Source organism: Danaus plexippus, chromosome 12 (genome assembly GCF_018135715.1).
Source record: "Danaus plexippus chromosome 12, MEX_DaPlex, whole genome shotgun sequence".
NCBI lineage: Eukaryota > Metazoa > Arthropoda > Insecta > Lepidoptera > Nymphalidae > Danaus > Danaus plexippus.
Genome location: NC_083545.1, coordinates 527,231 through 549,671, shown reverse-complemented (window position 1 = coordinate 549,671; position 22,441 = coordinate 527,231). Strand labels below are relative to the sequence as shown.

Sequence of the window (22,441 nt, the reverse complement as noted above, 5' to 3'; positions counted from 1 at the left end):
ATTTGCGAGAGCTCTACGTTCATTTGAACTCGAAAGCTTACAGAAAACCACATAATAGTGATAGTTTCTAAAATTCTCATGAATGATGTACAATGCAATATACGGCTTGAATCAAAAATCACTTTTATCAAAACATAACGGCTGAAAAAATATAATAATCATGAAAATTATTTGAGAAAAAACATTGCTACCATAGTGTGTAAAATCTTCTATAATGAGTTAATAAAAGATTCAGTAAATATATATATGTATATATGTATATATATCGGGGAATGAGCGCTTGTAAAGCTTCAAATCATGTAGTGAGTCTTATCTATTTGATAATTCGTAATATGTCTCAGTAGAGAATCAGACGGAATAATGAGCGTGCGGTGTTTTTGCACAATCAAATGAATACATTTCGATGACAATCACACAAACCATTGTTTCGCTATCTCTTATACTGTGATTTATAAGTCAGATAATATTATAAGGCATACATCCCTATTGGAACAAAATAATAAAGGTAACGTCTATCATATATTTTCGTAATTCATTCTCACATTAAAACATTATAATAAATTTTCTGTCAGATTTGATTAAGACTATAAAATGTAGAGTAATTAAAACAAGACGATGATCGAATAACAAGTTTTTAATATAATAAGGAAAGTTTGGACACAAATATTATTAGAGTCACATCGCGAAGTTTTTCATTGGATGTCAATAGTGTACGTACGGCGACTAGCAATGATCGGACATTGAAGTAATGTCGACATGTTGATTGATTTCTATAATGTCAAGTGCGTAACATTATTGGTTTTATTAAAAACAAATACTTGTAATAAAACCTGTGTACAATGCTAGTAAGAAGGTCACTTATTTTGTATGTATACTAAATCCTTGACTTGTCATTCTAATACAATATTTATTTTATTAAGACCTTAATGATTTATTTCTAAGCAGTGATGTGTAACGATGTTTTTTTTTGGAACTTAATGCTTCCCTTCCTGGGTTTGTTTCCAATTCGGTTACTTTGATATGATTTTAAATTACTAAATTCATCAAAAATGTTCATGTATCATCCTGACTGTAAGAACATCATGCCATTATATTATATTGTAAAATATTGAGAGGAACAACAACAACAACACTATGTTACTTCGCTATTATATGTAAGATGAGTTTCAATCACTACCCACGATACAGTTTGTACACTTTACACTTAGATCCTCCGAATGTGTTTTCTTGGCCGCGCAAGGACTAACAGTTTAAGCGTATTTTATTGACATATTACCATAACATTTACATACTTAACGACTAGACAGTAAATAGTTGAAATTTTATATAAATCGATTAAATCAAATTTATGGTACAATAAAAAATATACTTCTTCAATATTTATGTAGCATATAATTTATTCAATAAAATTTATTTAAAAAATTATAATTTAAAAAATACCGCCAACCCTAACAGGTAATAAATTAAAAATTCATCCTGTGTTCTCAACTTAACGCCACGCTCCGAGCACCTTATACCAATTCGATCCTTATAGTTAGTGTTATAAGGCAAATTAAGTCCTATAATAACAAGATAGAGCCCATATTAGGTTGCTCGTCATATTAATAATTAGAGCCTGTGGTGACCGCAGAGCACGCGGTAAAAATGAAGACAACGTCATTTATTATTCCCTAGACGAGTTTATTATGTAAGTGTAAGTAGATTAATGGGTCAATGTACTTGTATGAGGCTTTATATTGAATGTAATCAATTGTTTGCATTTCAATCACGAATCAGGTGCATTTGAGTCGGGCGAAACGACGACAGAAGATACTGAGGACGATTTAGTCATGAGATATACATATCTAGAGTGTTATCTTGATGAAACTACAAACTTATTTGAACTAAAGAATAACTTATTTGAGTTTTTATTATTCAGATAACATATCAAAATTAGCTTCAGTTAATTATTAACAACGAACATTGATGAAATTTAAAAGAATAGATTAAAGTAAAACATGGGAACGATCCATTATCACTAACTGCTCTGTATAAATAAAAATGGCGTCGTCTTATCAAAAACGAATAAGAATAGATATAGTAATGGATATATGTGGTCGAGATATGATTGGAAAACAATAATTTACCTCAATAAACTGATAAAATACAATAAATGTGAGTATAAAATAGATTAAACACTGAATAGAACATTTCTTGAAACTAGAATGGCATCAGGTTTACAACTAACGGTATGTTACGCAACAAGTGATATCAGCAGTCGATTTTATAATAATTAAATTTAACCTAATTGTCGTTTTATATCCAAAGCCTCACATCATTCAAGCGATGAAGATTTATGTAGATAACATAGCCGCGAGGAACATATACCCTCTAGTGGGACCACCTTCAACGTCTTTGTTTTTGTCTTCAACTGATAAATGGTATCAAAAGCCCAGTTAATTATTCCATACGTTATACTATGAACTATCTATCGACAGTCTATCGAGCGCTTGGTAGTACAGGGGAAAATACAGAGCAACAGACCACGAGGAAGGAAACCGATGAGATGGATTAACCAGATCAGAGCGGCTGCGGACTTCCCCTTGCACCAATGTGCCAAAAAGGCAGAAATCAAGGAGAAGTGGCGGTGGTTTGTGAAGCGGGTCACTGATACCTAATGACCACGACGAGCCTAGAAAGACTCTTGCGACGATGAATGAAAAACACTTTTACCATCTTATTTATTCAATAATTTTGTGTTTATTATTAAATTGCATTAAAGGTTTCCACTACGGGTATTGCCATAGTTATTGAATAAATGGATTTGTATGCTAATCATCATCAACCATCACCATCCTCCGGAACAAGAGTTTGTAGATGTGAAATATAAGGAAAGCTTTTGTGAAACATAGTTTATAACATAAATCCTATAATGAAAGACTCAATCGTAAAATTTCTTCATTCATACCGAGCGATCAACCAGAACACTCGAACTCATATCCAATAAATATATTACAAACATTTTAATTACACCCAAAACACATCATCAATAACATTAATAATTTAAAAAAGTAAATGACGCAATAAAACATACAAATCGCCAGACAAGTAACTAATAGCTGTTCATAAATTAAGTCCAAAGTAATCAATAACGAATTGATAAACCTTTTGCTTTCGTTGAAACTTACATAGTTTTTAACGTTTTATGAAACAAACTTCTAATAACAGAATTCTCATATGTAATAACAAGCTAAAGGACTGTAAATTATACAGCTATTAAATAGATTGTTCACAGAACAGGGCGCGTTTGGCTGCGCGTGCGCACATTAAACAAATTATACGCGTCGTCGCGCCACTGACGTTGCTATGACGTGTGCAACGCCATGTTATTAATAAGACGTTTATAATTTTAAACTGAGTCGTTTAACACCGAACAGTAATCGCTGACAGGATCGACCAGTCGTTAACTTGTGCTTCGATGTTTAGTGACTTGATTACAAATTGAACTAACAACTACATTATGTGCTTCTGCTCGGTTTCAGTTTTACTGTAGCGGTGGACTGCAATCCGTTTTATTGCACCATTGCGTTTTGGTCGATAACATTTTATTAATGAATATATTATTTTTCAGTAAATAATGCGCGCTGGCAAGTGGAATAGAATTCTAAAATAAACAAATAATAGAGAATATTAAAAAAACAACACGCCAATTGTTCCAATGCGGCGTAATTGTGAATAAAATGAAATATAAATAGCTTTGTTTTTATACATTTTCTCCTCTGCTCGAATGGGCCGGGAACGGGTTTAGTTTAAATTATTCACTTTATTTGTAATTGTAAAACAGTGATTGTTTTCGCCCTACATGTAATACGCCGCGCATTCTGTCACCTGCTGAGTAAACAGCCTCCCGGTGAAACAGAGTAATGTCTCTTGAATGATAATAGGTTCCGTATATGTGTAACTAGTCCTAACTTGTTTAATCTGTGTCCTTTAAGATGGAACAAATTTTTTATATGTGTTTTTATGTGAGTCACTACATGTCAACATTAATTCTATTTTGTTTTATAACGGTTGCAGTATACGATTTATTTTTATTACTGTAAAGGGGTTTGGTCTTAATATCAATGGTTGTGGTTGATTAGAGATAAAACATTATAGGCTTTAATAGATTTCATCTCGAGTCTCAAAGAATTCAATTAAATATTTATCTTCTTCACTAACGATCTTTTATCATTTTATAAATATTTTTCGTATTCGTATTTTCTGCTATATTAGATATTTAATTACGCCCACATAACATTTTTACATATTAAACGAGAGGCTACCGACTGAACTTCATTGCCTACGCCTTTTTATAATGTAATAAATAATATATAAATCAAGTTTGTCTATGAATTAGGATCGGAACTCTAAATGACATTGCACTTGTATGCTATACATAATATTTGATATACAATGAAGGGAAAACATGAGATGATAGGGATAAGATAATAACTTCGATGTAATGTGAAATTAATAAAAAATCAGAAGCTAAATTCGATCTCGCCGCGGTAGGTCGGTGAGCCAACAATTTGATACAATTACATCAACCTTATTTATGATTCCCAGTTATTTTCCGAGAAAGGTGACGATAAATACGAAATCTCATGTCATTAAGGTGTAACACACACTTGCGGACGTGCGTCTGATAATATTAATACGTGTTACTCATCACATATCACCAAACATCAGCTCCAATTTCTTAAATAATTTTAAATTATAATTATGTTATAAATAACTTGAGAAATTTCCATAAAATTTTAATATTTTTTTGTTGTTGTCGCATGTGTGCACGACTTCTTATAGTTTCGATAGGCCTAGCGATATACATCGAAACTCTTAATACAGCGGAATAAGATTCATAAATGAATTTAATATATTAGTAATTTTAAATACAGTTACGACATTACATCAAAATTAAATTAGCATTAAGACGATCGCGTCTCAAGGGATTTTTAATTTCTATTTAAAACACTCAACAGACAAACTAGTTGAGATTTTAATATATTCCGGTAATCAATTAAGTGTGAGTCAGATTACTGAGAAGTTTTCTTAACGTAACTCTGTGATCTACATTCAGTGATGCGTCTATCTTTTTCCTTAAACATTCACATTTTAGCTGTATTCAAAATATACCGCAGATTTTTGGACAGACAGTTATTTGCAAGAATTTTATGAAACAGGAAATAGCAACTTCAAATAATATAAATCAAAAATGATTACAATATCACTAAAGTTCTTGTTAGAGTTTGGGATCAAAATTAATTTACTAATGTGATGGACGGACGCGCAAACGCCGGACACACATTGTTCAGTTTTTAAACGTATATAATAATTATTAACGACTACATTAAATTCGCACGTCATCCCGACAAAGTCTAACAATCTCACAATCCAGTCTCGTTCCAAATTTCACAATAATGATCGATAGTTCTCAAACCGTCTGAATTTAATGAGCATTCTATTTGAACATCCAAAACTCAACAATAGACCCAATCAGAGAAAATCACAAGCCACCGTTAGCGTCATAATTCGTAAGTCTAATGAACGATTCAGCTTGCCCGACATCACAACGCCCTACCGTTCGTGTCACAAAGGAAACGAAAGTTAGCACTGTAACACGCTAACTACGATCGAATTCGGCTAACATTACCGATGTTTTTGATGCACTTTCACTCGTCTCTCGATTGACATCTATAAAACTAAAAATACAACGCCTGGAAGAAAATTGTCCGCGTTAAAAGAAAAAATCTAAATGAAAGTGTCCATAATCACGATATGGTCAGATTGATATTAAAATGGCGTAAGAGCATTAAAATTACAGATCGCAGCGGGCGCTTTGGATACCATAATGATGTATAATATAGTTACAGTCCATGAATAATGTATGAATACGAGATTCATTGGCTTGTTACTCGCTCGTTCGGTGTTTAACTTGGGCGCTTCTTATATTGTAATTATTAATAAATTTATAATAAATGTTATAATACCATCATAATTTCCCCGCATTAGTTCCAACTAATGACCGGTTGTTAGATTTAGTTCGTTTTTAAACAAAGCCTCGGCCGTTCTGTGATTCATGTACGCAATTTGCTATTCCTAAGCACAATGGCGAAAGCCTTAAAAGCCTACTACCTAATAAGATATAAATTATAATAATTTAGGTGATAATACAAGAGAATTTAATTTCCTATAATTCAGCACCAAATTATTGTTGTTTATTACATATAATATATTAGCTTTGCGTTATATGGCACTGACAGGACTCAATCGGCGTAAATAACTGGCTAATAGTCGGTACGACTATTAGAGGTACGTAAATAATATCATTTTATTTATTTTACATCTCAGTTTTATACCATTTAATATAGAACAATAAAAGTGGGACGTTTTCAGTGTAATTTATGAAATTTACATTCTTGGAACCGTTTCCCCTGTATTAGCTAATTAAAATTAAGTTTCGATGGTGACGTCACAGCCACAGTTCTGTTCGTTATTTTAGCTTACGGTTTCTAAGACTATATTTGATTCACTCTCCATTACATATACATATATTGAGAAGTTACGTTCCGTGTCAATCATTCTGACGGCAATTTGCGTTTTTAGATCCTTATCAGATGTTGTTGGATGTAGTGTACTCAGACAGACATGTTTGTAATATGATTTAGATTAATTTGTACATTAGATATCGTGCTCCAATTATCCTACGTATACAATAATAATAATACAAAATATTTTTGTTACCGTGAAATAACAATATTTAGTGGGAATAGATTGTTTTTAATTAGGATATCAAAAGTAATATTTATAACAAATAAATAATTAATGGACACTTAGATTTTTATTTAAAAATAGTAGTTCACGGAAACAAACAGTAAAATGAATTATTGTGCTTCATATAATTTATTTTTCATATAAAAGACATTCCGATACTTTCAATACGTATAAAAATATATCAAGAAATATCCAACCAACGTTTTGTTGGTAAGAAATTTCAACAACATGTTAGTTGTTTCGCTCGAGTTGGCGTCAAATGGAACGTAAATAGAATGTGTCACATCTTCACGAACCAAGTCATTAATAATTCAAATATTAATTAATAAAATATACGAGATGACCACGGGCGGTCTCTAATATATTTAATGTTAAATTTTTTAACACACCTATTACGAATTTATATTTTTTTACACGAGATTTCATCTTGAACTCACATCCACATTCCATAGAATTTAAGTACATCAAAAACCCTTTAAATACTTAATGTGTAGTAAACCCGTGTAGACCACACGGCGGTATGTAAATATAGTTTGTGTTCTGAAATTTCAAATCTAAAAGTATAAGAGACCGGCAAGTGACTTACAATATTATAACACTGAGAGTTAAAGCCGTGTTAACTGTTCACAATAAATCAGCTTTATGTGGAAATTAATTTAAATAAATGCTTATTTATGTTAAACACCTAATCGTCTGCGGAGATTATTTTATTTAATTGTGTCAGTCATACAGACAGTATGGCGGACTTGTGGATGCGATGCGTTGAAAACTTGCCTAATTACTGATACGGACGGAGATAACAATCGTAAAAAAACGGAAATGTAGCCACGCCAAATCAAGCCTTATGTTTTTTTTAGTTACGTCGTGAATTCCGTGTGCCATATTATTATATGCTATACATATATGAATGTAAATTCCTAACATAGCTCGTATTTCGTTTAATGTTATAAATACTAATCTATTTTAGTTGTTATATGTGACAGAATTAAATTTACGTGTTTTTGTCATTGATAAGAGGTGATTAAAACGGTAGTTCATAAATTATGGATCGATTTTATATATTGATTATATATTAATATTTAAGGAACTCGTAGACTTCTGTACGTTTCAAGTTAGATTTTGATAAACCTCCAGCGATATCCTTATTTGTCATTTCTCATTTCTCTCGGGCTGCCTCCGTTAGTGCAAAACCTGTGGAGGCGTCTTATGCACTTAACTGAAAATTGAATCGACCGACATTACCCGACAAAAACTGAGCAAATTGATTCGGGTAGCAAATTGCCTGCCGCGACAATTTGTTGTCGCTCCCTGATCTCGAATCATGTAGCGGGTCTATTCATATAGATTTATTAATTTAATACATTTTCAATATAACAAAGTGTAAATTCACTATCTGTAAAGCAAGCCCTTTAAAAGTATAGTTCCTCTATGTCTATCGCGGAAGAATATGGAATTGTAGACTTTTGATTGATCTAACACTTAAAATAATTTTAATTTATTTAAACTAGTAGATATTTTATGTACTTTAAGATTAAACTTATAGTTATGAATACATAAAATAGCTATTATAATTTTTATAGCAGTTGTATATAATCGTCAATTAAGCAGAATTTATTCTCAAAGGCTCCATATAAAAGGGACATAAAAAGCTGCATATTAAATGCATGTCATGTAATGTTAACTCGAGTGCGAATTAGCGATGTTTTAAAATTACGAAAAACAATGAAGTCAACGTGAAAATCCGTAATCGGACAATTAACATTGCCAGCCACAAAAAAGCTTACCAGAAATGGCCACAGCAGTTCACAATTAACGTACCTTTAAGTGTGTAGTTTTATACGGTTGATTTATATGTGATGTAACGTGTTTACCAAGAAGATACAAGAGCCGGCCATAAAAGAACTACCCCTTAAACCACTAACAATTAAATTCGTATTTCAAATTCCAATTATAGAGAATAGAGTAGATATTAACGAGAATATTGATAACTAATTTATAAAAATCTTTGCAAATATTAGTTCTTGTTTATACAACATCTGATGAGAAACATAAACGATACTGTAATTGAGCATAAAAATCAACTATCAGTTTGAAAGCATCAAAGAGTTAGAGAGTGGAGACTCTAGTTTGAATATTTTTATATTTGTTAATATAATATGAAGCCGACTGATAGGATAGCGATAGAGCGTAATAAAATCACAAACATCCTTGTACCGCGATGCAATCTATCAAGTGCTAACGTTTCGCCATTGAAGCGTCAATCGCATTCAAATCGATCGACATTTACAGCTAATATTTATGACTTTACCATAAAAACGCTATTCTTATACTTTTTATGTTTGGTTATTCTTAAATTATATATGGAACATTACCTAATATAACGAGTTGTAAATTTAAGCCATTATAACGTTTATATGGCTGGAATGTGTATATGTTTTCTGTATTTTAAATATATTACATGTTTCTATTTACCTTACATCCTTCACACGTGAAAGCACCGAAGTGAAAACCAGCCGCCGGTTCCCCGCACACCTTGCACTGCTGATTCATCTGAAACAATTGTGTTCACTTGAATTATATTCACTATATGTATTAATAAGACGTTAATATACAAAATACAGTAAATACAATACATATAAATATTTAGATTAAAAAAAAAAAAATTATGTGATCAAAAATTATTGAGTAAAGCAAATTATTATACATTTTTGAAAGCTGTATAGGTATTTGGAACCTGTGATTAATTGTTGCGTAACACAGGCCACTGAGATGGCCCGAGTCCACTCCTAATGATAAAAATTCGAGCATTCGAATTGACATTGATTATAACAAATAAATCGTGACACGAACATAATAAAATCAAAATAAAAATTTACCGAATCATTACCAATTCAACGGTAGTATTATTTGAGGGACCGGAGTATTTGATTTATATTAAAAAAAAATAACTAAACATTACGTTCATTTCGTTTAGAATCTGATCGATTTTGAGTCTTACGTGTAATACCTTCAAGGTTTAAATGAGTGTACAGGCGACATCCGCAAGTCAAGTAGCGGTAAGAGGTCGTCAACAAACGTCATTTGAAAATGATGGTTTATTTATTATTTAAATGTATGCCACAACTCAATTATTGATGTCATTCGAGTCTTGTTAAGTAACACTGATTTTTTTCTTATATATATATTTTTTTGTTATAATGTTATTAATTTACCGCATGAACGATTTTGAAATTCTTATTAGTGACCTTAGTATTTTTTGTTATGAATACTAATACGGAATCCATGGATTTGATTTTCGTAGTGGCGAAGGATTTACGTCAAATCAAACATACATTATTTATGTGCTGTCTTATTTGAATTATTATTATGGTTTAAAAATTAACCATGATCTAGAATTGTGAGGCTCCGAGGGTATTATTAAAGCAGTCGATGTTTTAATTAAATTCTATCTTTCGTGGCTGTTCTTAAAATATTCGTTATAAACAAGCCGTTAACTTAATTTTGAAAAAAGTATAATTAACTTTAATACAGGGGCTTTAACTATTGTTCTAGAAAGAATATTACAAATTCAAATGATAAATTTCATTTGGTTATAATGTATCGCTAAGTAGTAGATCGATAACGTATCAATAAGTATCGATGTCGCTTTGAGTTAAAAACAAAACGCACTTCACAACATCCGCAGTGGTACATCGCGTGATTGCAATGTGTATTTTATTTAACAGATTTGAGAGTTCCAACGAGAAACGAGTCCACATATTTCTTAAAAATTAAATAAATATACGATAATAATACGTTGCAAGAGTTAACTGGATTGCGTGACTGTGAACGACGTTTACTCTTTACGTTCCGTTTTGACATGTTAACTTCTCTTACGAAAGTAATAAATCGAGTGATGTTTGTATACGTTAACGAGACAGCGCTTCGATGGGTTTGTCACAGTGTTGTATGGAGCGGACCACCTGCTTTGGAACCATATTTAAGCTAATATATACGAGACTATTAAATAATAAACTAATGTACGATTAAAATCATTTTTTTCATATTAATGCTACCTAACGGTGATATAAAACGAAGTGAAAAAGATGAAAATCGCTTCCAAAATAATTTTCCAGATAATGTTTCTAATAACATTATAATCCAAAGTTCAGTTTCATCCGATAAAGATAAAAAAAAAATAGAATGATTAAATTTAATGAGACTTAACAAACTCCGAAGACTTGCTAGAACATCTCGAACATCCCAGTATTTCATTCCATAACAGTATAGCAAATTTTTGCAGTCTGCTATTATATATTTTTATTCCCATTTAATACAAATGATTACAGCGCAATGTACTTAACATTATCTGAAAAATCAGAGGCATGATATGAAACAAGGTCCGGATTTAAATGCAGCCTTTTTTTGTAACAATTAGTTATTCGAGTGTATTGCATATTTCTTGGCCCGGCTTATTAGCATCGGGGACTTATAAGGCAGAGATCGGGAAACTCAATTTATTAGGTATTTATACACGAATTTCGTCTTTAATCCTGTTTCCACAGAATCCGTTTATATTTCATACATGAACAGTATACGTTGAGAAGCTGAATACTCTGGTAATATGTTTATATTTTTAAACACGAAGGTCAAAAATAATATTTTAAATATAAATAATCTGAAAAGGATTCCTACATTAATGCATCTCCGAAAGCTTTAAGTAGCGATAAAGAACTGTCAAAGTATGATATTAATTGTTCTGATTTAATCTCTGCAATCATCTCGTTGGTTTGTGCCGAATGATATATCAAAGTCTGAAATTTGGGTTGGATTCTGTATATTATCAGATGCTGGTAGCGGTCGGGCTAATTAAGTAATACTGAATGACGGACCCCGAGGTATCGGTGATCAGTTATGATCCTTTTTTGAATACTTACAAATGATTCAGATTTATCACGAAGTAATCTTACTGTCTTCAATTATTCATATTATTATTGCAAAATATCTGACATCGAGCAATGTCCCTTAATGTTTCCAGAGTATGTGTTAAGAAGAATAATTAAATCATATTATTGATTGCATATATACTGTATATATAAATTTAATGTAAGTAAATTTCAACTAATTTTAAAGTCTATTCCATTCGCACTCGCGATTGACAAGTGAGAAACATTTCGTTTAAGGAAACTTCTGTATAAGGAGCTATGTCTAAACTTGGTCGTACCGGCTCGCTTTGCATACCATCCAAGCACAATCCGATTCAAAAACTATAGAAATTGTCTCACGTAGTGGCAGTGATGGGCTCTTATACCTTAAACTCTAACGGCTTCCATTTGTATAACATTCTCTTACATAGAACCTCGACGGGTACTGTAGTTTCAGCTTTATTATTATATGTGCTTATCCATCAGAAATAACATATATAAATAACATTTAAATAAAAAAAAAACGCTCGGGAGTCGCTCAAGGTTCTTAAAAACTAATTACTCACAACTGTTTTTGTAATTAGTTTTCAAGAACGCTACGCTGTCAGAAATATTTGTATAGTAGAAAAATAAAGAGGCTACTTATAAAAATGATTGTATACTTGAGTCATAACTGTTATTTTTGCTTCGGGCTTAATAAAAGCAATAGCAGCAGTAGCCTCACAACACAAAATAATTAAACCATGTAAATGAAGCTCCTATTAGTTTAGCTAATACTAGATTTATGTTAAATTTATATAAACCAGCTATTTAACAATTTCCTGTATGATTATACTATTGACATTTCATTAAACACGTCTGCTAATATTAAAACCACTTATAATGAAGAGTTTTTCGCTTAGTTTTTACTTACTTAATGAATGGATACCAACACTTACATGAATAACATCTTTATAATTACGCTTAATATAACAACAATGAAAAGTTCTCATTATAGTCTGAGATATTATAATAATAAATATATTATATTTACACAAAACGCATTTATTTAAAGTTTATAAAACTATACTTTAAAAATCTAAAGTGCAATCTCGGTCCGTAAAATGTAACTATATCGTAAAATATACTTTTTATTCCGCGAATTTCACCAAAAGTTCATCCTTCCACCTGCCTTAAGTCGACCCAATTACAGCGCATAAATCTTTGGAAGGCGTGGCCATGCTACCACGATATTTGAGATCATGCCGAGTCATTAAAGGATAATGGCGATTTACGATACCAGGGTACAAGCTCGCATTACATAGTACAGGTAACGTTACAAGGGCAAACACATCGTGATTGAAAATATTAATACATCGAAAACATTATTGTCATATGAAATATAAATTATGCTTACAATTTTTTTGTGATATTCTACATGACGTACATAACATACAGCGAAGGGCATTAAAAACACGAGAGATCCATACATGGGAGTCAAAACATAAGCAAATTAACTGAATAAAATATGAACAATTCTTGTAGTAACTTTTGATGTCTGAAATTATGAATATTAAAGATCGCGTAAACAAAATAGAAAAACGCCAAAAATAAATATCATTTTAATTACAACACGACAAAAGCCAAAGAAATGCACAGAAAAAAGGCTAATTTGATACATATATAAGGACCAATTATCTTAGACAATATCCCTTGTAAGATTATTATGGTGAAAATTCAAACCTCGCCTTTTACAATTTATAGATATTTATGGGATAAAGATCAGTCTACGTATTTATCTGACACAGCTATATTCAAAAACATGTGATACTTAACTGTTACAATTAGAGATAATATATAAAATTTGACAATTTATAAAAAACTAAAGAGAAACAATAAAAAGGCTTGTATTGAAGAGGTGAATGCGTTTTTGCGGGTGCATTGTAAATTAATACTAAATAAGCAATTAATTCGATGCCTAGAGAATTCACAAGTTAATAGCTCAATTAAACTGACAAAGACGAAGTTGACAGTAACCAGCTCCCAAACATGGTCATTCGGTAATAAGTAACTGATGCTAATTAGATCTTGATTATATGTTGCTGTGATAATAGGGTTACCTTAAACAATATCTCATTTGTATATAATGGAGCTATATAATTATAAATCAAAGCAAAAAATTAACATAACAAGCGCTATTTATTTATGTACTACCTTTATAAATATATAAGGCACTCGTAATGTTTCCAACACAAATATAAAAGTTTTTTATAGCTACAAAACAATTATTATAAAATTAATAAGTCAACGAGTGTCCCCTTAAAAATGACTTTCATATTTTTTCTTTATGAAAATCGTTGATAATTTCTGCTGCACCTTATAACAGAGCTGTCAGCTTCTCAATCAAAAATTTTACAATAATAGGAGGCCAATTAAACCAATTTTGAATTTCCGCCAAGCTGTCGCATTAATGAAGAAATTTTTTTAAAAAATTGAATATGGGGATCTCGTAATTAACGATCGCTATCTTAAATTGGAGCCGTGTATGAAGACATCATTGTGGACCAGCTAACTGTTACCACAATAAACCAACAGATTTAATATTAGGGTTGCTTGCTTTAAATATTATATTACATTTACTTTTACAGAGAGATTTATTGATGTTTATATTGTATTTTAGTTTCCTGTTGAGATATATATCATGATTATGTATATAAAAAAAAAATATTCGATTTTAAATTAAACTATATTTGGATGAATCAAAATTAGAAAAACTTCAAACCAAAAATACATAGAAGCAACATGAACAATTAATGCATGCGTTTTGAATATGAGTTGCCCTTTTAAAATTTAATTTAAAACCTTCAATCATGTACGTGGCAACTTTTTGTTATACCCTCAAAAATGAGGCTGACCCTAAAATAGCTAGAAGCAATTTAAATTGACATTTGGTTGTAATCATATGATCAATCATTACAAAAAACTCAAAGAGCTTTTCAAATTAAATACACGCTGTGATAAAATATAATTTAATATTATTTTCAATATCCTATGTGTTCACCAAACTAAATATCAATTACACTAAACTGATGTCATTCTCTTTTGATTTGATCACACAAAAACTTGTAATAATTACTAAAAAATAACAATATAACAGAACAGAACAACGTAATACGATTTTATGTAGTGTAATGGAAAATAAGAATATTTTATATAAATTACATATATAACAAAAAAATATTTCATGACGTGACGTGAAAAAGAACTTTCCTTCCTTCATTCTCAAAGCCACGGACATGATAAAAGTGTTGACAGCCAAATTCGTTAAGTCTGTAAGCAATCTGAATGTAATTACATACTTTAAGATGTAAACACGAAATCAATGAGAACTTTCGTTACGGGATTACAATCTCAGATTGTTTTATTTTCATTGTGTCAGTCAAAAGATTAACAAGACTGACGAAAAGGAAGACATCGGAGACTGCGCTTTAAATGTTTTATTAAAAAACCTTTTGCTTTTGTACTTTTTGTGGTCAAACTTTATAATATATGCAAAAGTATTTTGGTCATACTTCAACGTCAACGGAATACTGACATTGATCGGTCAAATATTGATTAGAATGCAAATTCGCGTTGCATTTATTTGTTTGAAGATTATTCCATAAATCATTCGACAAAAATCCTGCGTTCGATTGTAATAAGAAAAAAGATTCTTAAAAAAACATTGTAATGTAAACATGTTTTGCTACAAAGTTAATATAACAACATAGTAACGTCGCTTACGTGGATATAAAAGCATATTAATTAAAACTGCGAAATCTATTTCCATTCATAAAGAATGAAATATTGTCTGTTAGTATCCTCTATCTAATTATTGCGAATCGGCATTCTTAATTACATTCTTTGATTATCCAATAAACAAAACAAATTGAATTTATCACAGTCCGAGTTTTACTATCGTTCAGTACAACGCAACACCACACAGTCGTATGTTCGCCTTCACTTAATTAATATATTATTAATTATTTACTACTAATGACTAGGCGTGTAACTTTATTAGGTTTTATATGGTCGTTTCAGATGTACATGAAAACAAAAAACGAATTAATGGAACTCCTTAGAACGCATAACGTTTAAAATAATCTCGTTAAAATGTATATAATATTATTATTTTTTTAACTTTTTTCAACTATCAATGTCTCCTATGTCAACCGTTATAAAATATGCTACACATTTCACACTCACGTTTGAATTAATTTCATGCTTCTTGCTCCAAATTCTGACGTTTCTTTTGACTTTTAAAACAGAAGCGTGATCTATTGTCTGCTAGCCTAAACAAAAAAACAGACCAATCGGAGCTTTGAAAAAATATAGACCGTTAAAATCGGTCATTTTCGCAGTTGCTACCAAAAAATATACAAAAATATATATATACAACATATACAAAAATATACAAAATAACAAAAGCATAGCAAAGTTTCGTATTAAAAATCTTGATTCAATTAATAAATAAATATTTAAAAGTATTGTAATGTGAAGTGAAAAGAATTAAAAAATCATATAAATAATATAAAATTTAGAGTAAAATTACACTAGCAGGATTCGAACCCGAACTTCGCGGTACAGCGATCTCTCCGACTTATACGTTGAATCCATAAACCGTTTACTGAGACAACTAGGATTCTAAATATTGTGTTCATCCTAGTATCACAAGAACACAACAGAGATAATGATTTTAAATTAGTATGATTATGATGGAATTCACATACGATACTAATATTTTATTAATATTTTGAAAAATTACTTTTTAAATCGTATGCAAAAGATATTAAAATGATTACTCGACATATATTTAGTTTAGCGTGAAAAATTTTGCTCTCAATGAAAGGTTAACGCCCGATGTTGGGTGATAAATTTTATGCACCAATTTATGTAAGAGAAGTTCAAAGTCAACAAACAATATTATATCTTTTGATTTTATGACTAAAGTTCATTTTCATAAATCATATTACGATATGACTAATATTCCGTAAAAGCAAATAGAAAATATTTTAACGATATTTGCTCTCACATGTGGGTGGATGTAAGTAAACGCCGCTTGCATTTTAATTCAGTTATTAAATCAAGGCGTGGGAGGCCTAGCCTTAATTGTTCATGAGAGTACGAGGAAACACCCCGCCTTTCCAAAACTTCTCAGTGAAAGCGATTAACATTTAACTTTAACAATACTGGTAATGAAATTAATATTATCTAATGTCTTTTTACTTCTTTCCTATTTCCTATCATAATAACGCTTTAAGCGACATTATTCTCGTTTTAGATCTTAATTTTTCTATAGTTTTCTTCCATGTTAATTATTTCACTCATAATCTTTATATTTTTATAAAGTTACAGTAAGTTCGTTTAAGTTCCTCGTTGTTATTGCCTCGCCAATCTTCGTTAATATAGTAAAATGACACAAGAGACATTAGCATTATTTAAAATAACATTCAGCAATAAAAAGGAGCTCAAAGTATTCAATCTTCACAAATTACTGCCCTCAAGGGTTACTCAACCTGTGTAAAGGTAACCCGCCATTTTGGAGGTGAAAATCCATTAATCAAAAGTCGAGAATCATAATTTATGTAGAACAGCACTTTGGCTTACAAAAAAATAATGCGCTGAAATTAATAAGCGAAAGCGGTATTTTGTGTTAAATTTAAATATCTGGAGCTAATTGGTTGTATTTTAAAATTTATATATTAACAAATAACCAAAATAACACGTAGGACCATAAACTTATTACGTAGTATTTCTCTTTTTCATTACCTTTTGTTGAAATTCCAATTGAATTCGTGTTGTAAACAATGTCTTACAAGTAATTTTTGAGTTTTTTTTTTTCAACATGTCTTACTGCTTCATCCGATCTAAATTTATAAGGAACTAACTTGAGAAGAAGCTATCAAAAACCTTAGGAAAAAAAATGAAAACTCTGACAGGCGAGTTCGATGTTTTTCTTCAGTATAAGCTACTGGAAGTTCTAATAGCAACAACTAAACAGCTTCACGGTGTTAATTATTTCTTTAACCTTTACCAGGCACACCTACAGAACTCGTAGTAATCCTTTATGTTGAAGAAATTAATCACGCTACCACACAATTACATTAAATAATGAGGAATACAAGAATCTTCTTAGATTTAAATACGTTTAAGATGTTATTCATCCATTCGATTAATAATTTTAAAAGCGTTACGTAATCAATAATTCAGAATTAATTAGCCTTTGAACTATTGATGTCTGTATTTTAACCGTGGACATGCGTCACTTGTATTTACATTTGATCCTTAGAGCGTTCTTAGACGTTTCGAAATAGCTCAGTTTTAATAAAAACGTATCCGTTATATCACCAATACATTTATATAATGGGGTTCATTGTATTATATCAATAAAACAGCTGAATCATTCGTCAATTATAATTAATTATTGGAGCTGTCAATTAATGTTTAAATCAAATTGTGTTTCGTTGGTCATAATTTTAGCTTCAGGTTATAAGTGACCTTTTGATTACAATAAATAATTTAGAAAAAAAAATCGCAATTCATTTGACCTACACTGTTGCAATAGATTAAAAATAAATGTATCTTATACACCTCTCAATGTTGCACCTGCTACAACAAAGATCAGACGTCCCTCGCGTTATAATTATGACGTCTCCGATTCTATTGCTGTAATGAATTTGTATAGTAACTGTTACACGATTTTTGCGAAGTCAAATAGAAAGGTTATGTTTTAAAAATTCTATGTAAAAAAAAACATTGGACCCAGTTTAATGCGTTCCTATGTCGGAAATATATAATTATTTCTTTGTCTCCTAACTTTGTATGTTAATTCGTTTAACATATTTTGAAATCTATTTATACCTCTTGACTTCAACGGTAGCATATGTTACATAAATTTTACATAAACATATGTCAATATTGATCAGATCAATACGTAGATATAAAAGTACAAACAATACCTTGAATATCCAACAAACTCGAGTATTAAAAGTGTAAGATTATTGAAGATCCTGTTCCTATTGATTTCACTGTCAATAAGGTTTCTAAACTTTGAGAGCTCTTGTTACAATGGACGTGTAGGTTTGAGTCAACACGTCGCACTGCAATAGGAAATATTTCTAAAGATGTGGATGCTGCAAACGGGCGTTCCTCGAACTTTACAAACAAAATATCCTCAAAGGCATCACTTAACACGCATTTTTTAAATTTCTGATCCGATTCTAAGAAGATCCTTATATTAGTATACTATTTATAATGTGCGAATTCTTTATCTTTATAATAATTTATAGTCCAATAAGACTTGATTATAGCAAAACTTGCCAATTATGATATTAATCAAAACAAATCTGGAAATAAATTAATATATGAAATAAATCACAGCGATTGATTAGTAGATTACTAACAGCGAAGTTTATGTATTCTCCTGTATAATGTTTCTAAATGATTTTTATTTCAATAAAATCACGTTCATTATGTTTTTATTCAAAATTGATTTCTATTAATATTGGTGATGCTAAATATTTTAAAATATCAATGCGGTATTCATAAAAATAATATAATTTGTTATAATAACCTCAACAGACTCGACATGCGCATGACTGTATACTATATACAACACTTAAAATACAAAATTAGTGATAAATAGAAATTATGAATAGTGTTTAATGAGCGGTGATAATGAAGTTTGAAGCGAGGCAGAGTTTGAGAGTGTTTAATGTACACGGATAAGGCGCCCTGACTCGCCGGTCTGCGAATGTGGACCCGTATTCAATTCTTGTGTGAAAAACCAACAAATCGCCGACGTTTGTCAATTTGCCGATACGCCGCGTTCTCGCCAAATAGCTGTAGTGACGTTCTCCAAGATGTTTCACATCGAGGTGGCCTGATCTTTATTGTTATAGAACAAAATAATATGCAGAGTTTTATTAAATATATGTTTATATATACATATATATTCCAAAATGTACTACTAAGGGAGATAACATAAATGGCTGACATTTTATTATCTGTGACCCGTAAATGTTGTGTTAATTTTGCCAGCCCCTCGTTTATCGATCAAGATAAGTATCACCAATCTAATTACAATCATATTAAGCGAAGTTATCCTCGTGTTTGTAAAGGAATACAAAATGCGCCGTAATCTGTATCCATCGAATAAATCGACGATTCATTGCTTATCGATTTAAAAAAATCGATTCCGACCACCAACATTTTGCAAGTAATGAACCCATATATTAACATCGACACCTTATTCCAGATTATAAACAATTACTCATGAAATCGATTCGGTATTTTAATTTATGTTGCAATGACACCGTTATCACGACCGTTAGTTAATTCATATTGACCGTTATATTTTCTATACATAATAATTTTTATATAATTGTTTAATTCTGTGTGTGACGTTTAAAATGATACTTATGAGTCCTTGTAAGAGAACATTATACAAAAAGAAATGTTATTTATTTACAATAAAGTATTAAAAAGACTTTCCGATGTCATTATATCCTCTGATGGTATTCTACTAATTAAGATAAATATATATAGTCGTTAATATTATGACTGGACTGGAGTTAAGTAAACGGTTAGTTAAGATTATATTACGACACCGTTGAATATTTTCATAATTTCACTTCATATATACATATACATACATAGAGTACATAGCAATAATATTTTTTTATTTATAAAATATTTTTCATTATTACCATAAAGTTAAAAGTTCCGGGATTATATGAACAATAAGAATAGCTAAGAATTTTTTTTCTCAACCTATCAATTAGTTAATTACGGCTCGGTATCTCGATCGTAGTAATCTAGGTAGACTAAAAACTTACAAAGTTCCATTCTGTATGTATATATATATATATATATATATATATATATGTATGCTCTGATTCTCACATTCCTATGATGGTGACGATAAAAAACCCACATTAATGTTCTCGTTATCATAAACTGCTGACACTAAATACGACCAACGACCTAACTTCAAACACACACATAAAAACAATATAAAATATAATTGAAAGCATCGGCTACTAGTATTAAAATCATCTTCTAAGTACACACAGATAAAATATAAGAATTAATGTAAATTGAGTAAGAACAGAGGCCGCATGTGAATGTTATTGGGAAATCATAAGTTAGAAGCCGTTAAAACTACGAGCCTGTACTATGAAGTGGTCAAGAAAAGTATTGCGATAAATTTCCTCGAGCGTTATACGATTCTAGTCGATAATACATAAAATTTATGGACCAGTTTCCCATCCGACACCCAACGTGTCAATGCGATTATCAGGTCTCGTCTCAATTTCTATGCGAATGAGAATGATGATATTATTTTATACCACGTAACCACCCACGTTTGTGTATGGCCCAAGTTACAATCGAAAGCATTTCGTGGTAACATTTGTTTTCCTCATCTGATTATAGACGACATATTTTAAGGTATTTTCTTATGAACACCCATACTGAAATCGAATATTTATTTACCATAATAATTAAAGCATAATTCTATTAACAATACATATTGGCATATATTTCATATTAATTCGCTAGTAACTTACAAAAATGATTTAATTGACGTCACTAATCCTAGATTAACATTCTCACCTATTTGTAGAGTGTATGGTAGCGTCAAGGTGCTTATATTTTATATGAGTTTCATATGTTAATATATTGATGAGCATAGCTATGTAAACAAATTATAGATGGTCTTAAAACCATCCGATATATAATGTGTAACGGCTGGCTTGAGTTCGTCTTGAGACTTGAATAGTTTACAGATGCTACACTTTTTGGTAGCAGTTTGATGATAATTTACAAATGTGAAGGAATATTTTACGTCTCATTTGAATATCTGAACTTAAGATGTAGATCTGTTCTAAGCGATTGAGTACTATTTCGGTTTTGCATTGTATAACGGCTTACAATAAGTTTGTTTTCTAAGCGGATGTTAGCCTATTTACGTGTGCTACTTAAAGTATATGTTATGACACTTATTATTTATCACAGAAGCTATACTGTGATCTATTTTTGTTTGGCTCATATTTATTACTAGTACTGAAGTGGAAGCATTTTTATAAGTCCTCTTTACCAAAAAAATCTTTATAATGACACTGATTTGACCCGGTTATAATCCACTATTTTGTTAACGTGCCAATGTGTTTCTAAACGGGATATTTTTAATTAACATTGAAGATATGTAAATTGTTAAAACTGTATTAAAATCCAACATTAGAACGGCGTGGTGGGCGTCAAAAAACAATTAAATAAAGAGCTAATTATAATCGACTTCGCCTAAACATTTTACGATTCACAGAATTTATGTTACAACTACCTAATATGTCTCATTTAATATTTACTCACAATGGCTCTGAACGCTCCACTTCTGATTACGACCTGACGAAACTTGAATAAATTTGTATTAACTGTCGCTACATTTAACACTACCTTCGAACACACCGAAAGATATTCCCTTATTAAATATCTGAAAAAATAGACTTTTATATAAAATACACGTATTTATGTACTTTACCTTTGATATCGTCTCTTAATTGTTCTGATTTAGATTGAAAATGACCGCAACGCATTTCGTTATTTTCATTAAGTTTAAAAAAATATATCATTATTTAAAAATTTAAACAAAGATAACCTGACATAAAAAAATCATAATTATTTACAGCATCGGTGTGAATGACGTCCGAAAGCTATTCACGGTTGTA

At 30.7% G+C, this 22,441-nt stretch overlaps 1 protein-coding gene across 1 annotated transcript in view; it reads right to left on the bottom strand.

Moving 5' to 3' along the window:
• The window catches only part of LOC116772754 (protein embryonic gonad-like), a 53,786-nt gene that overhangs the window by 18,071 nt on the left and 13,274 nt on the right, over nt 1–22,441 (bottom strand). Inside the window, exon 2 of the mRNA XM_032665044.2 lies at nt 9,265–9,342. Coding sequence (XP_032520935.2) covers nt 9,265–9,342 — 78 coding nt within the window. The remainder of the gene's footprint in view (nt 1–9,264; nt 9,343–22,441) is intronic.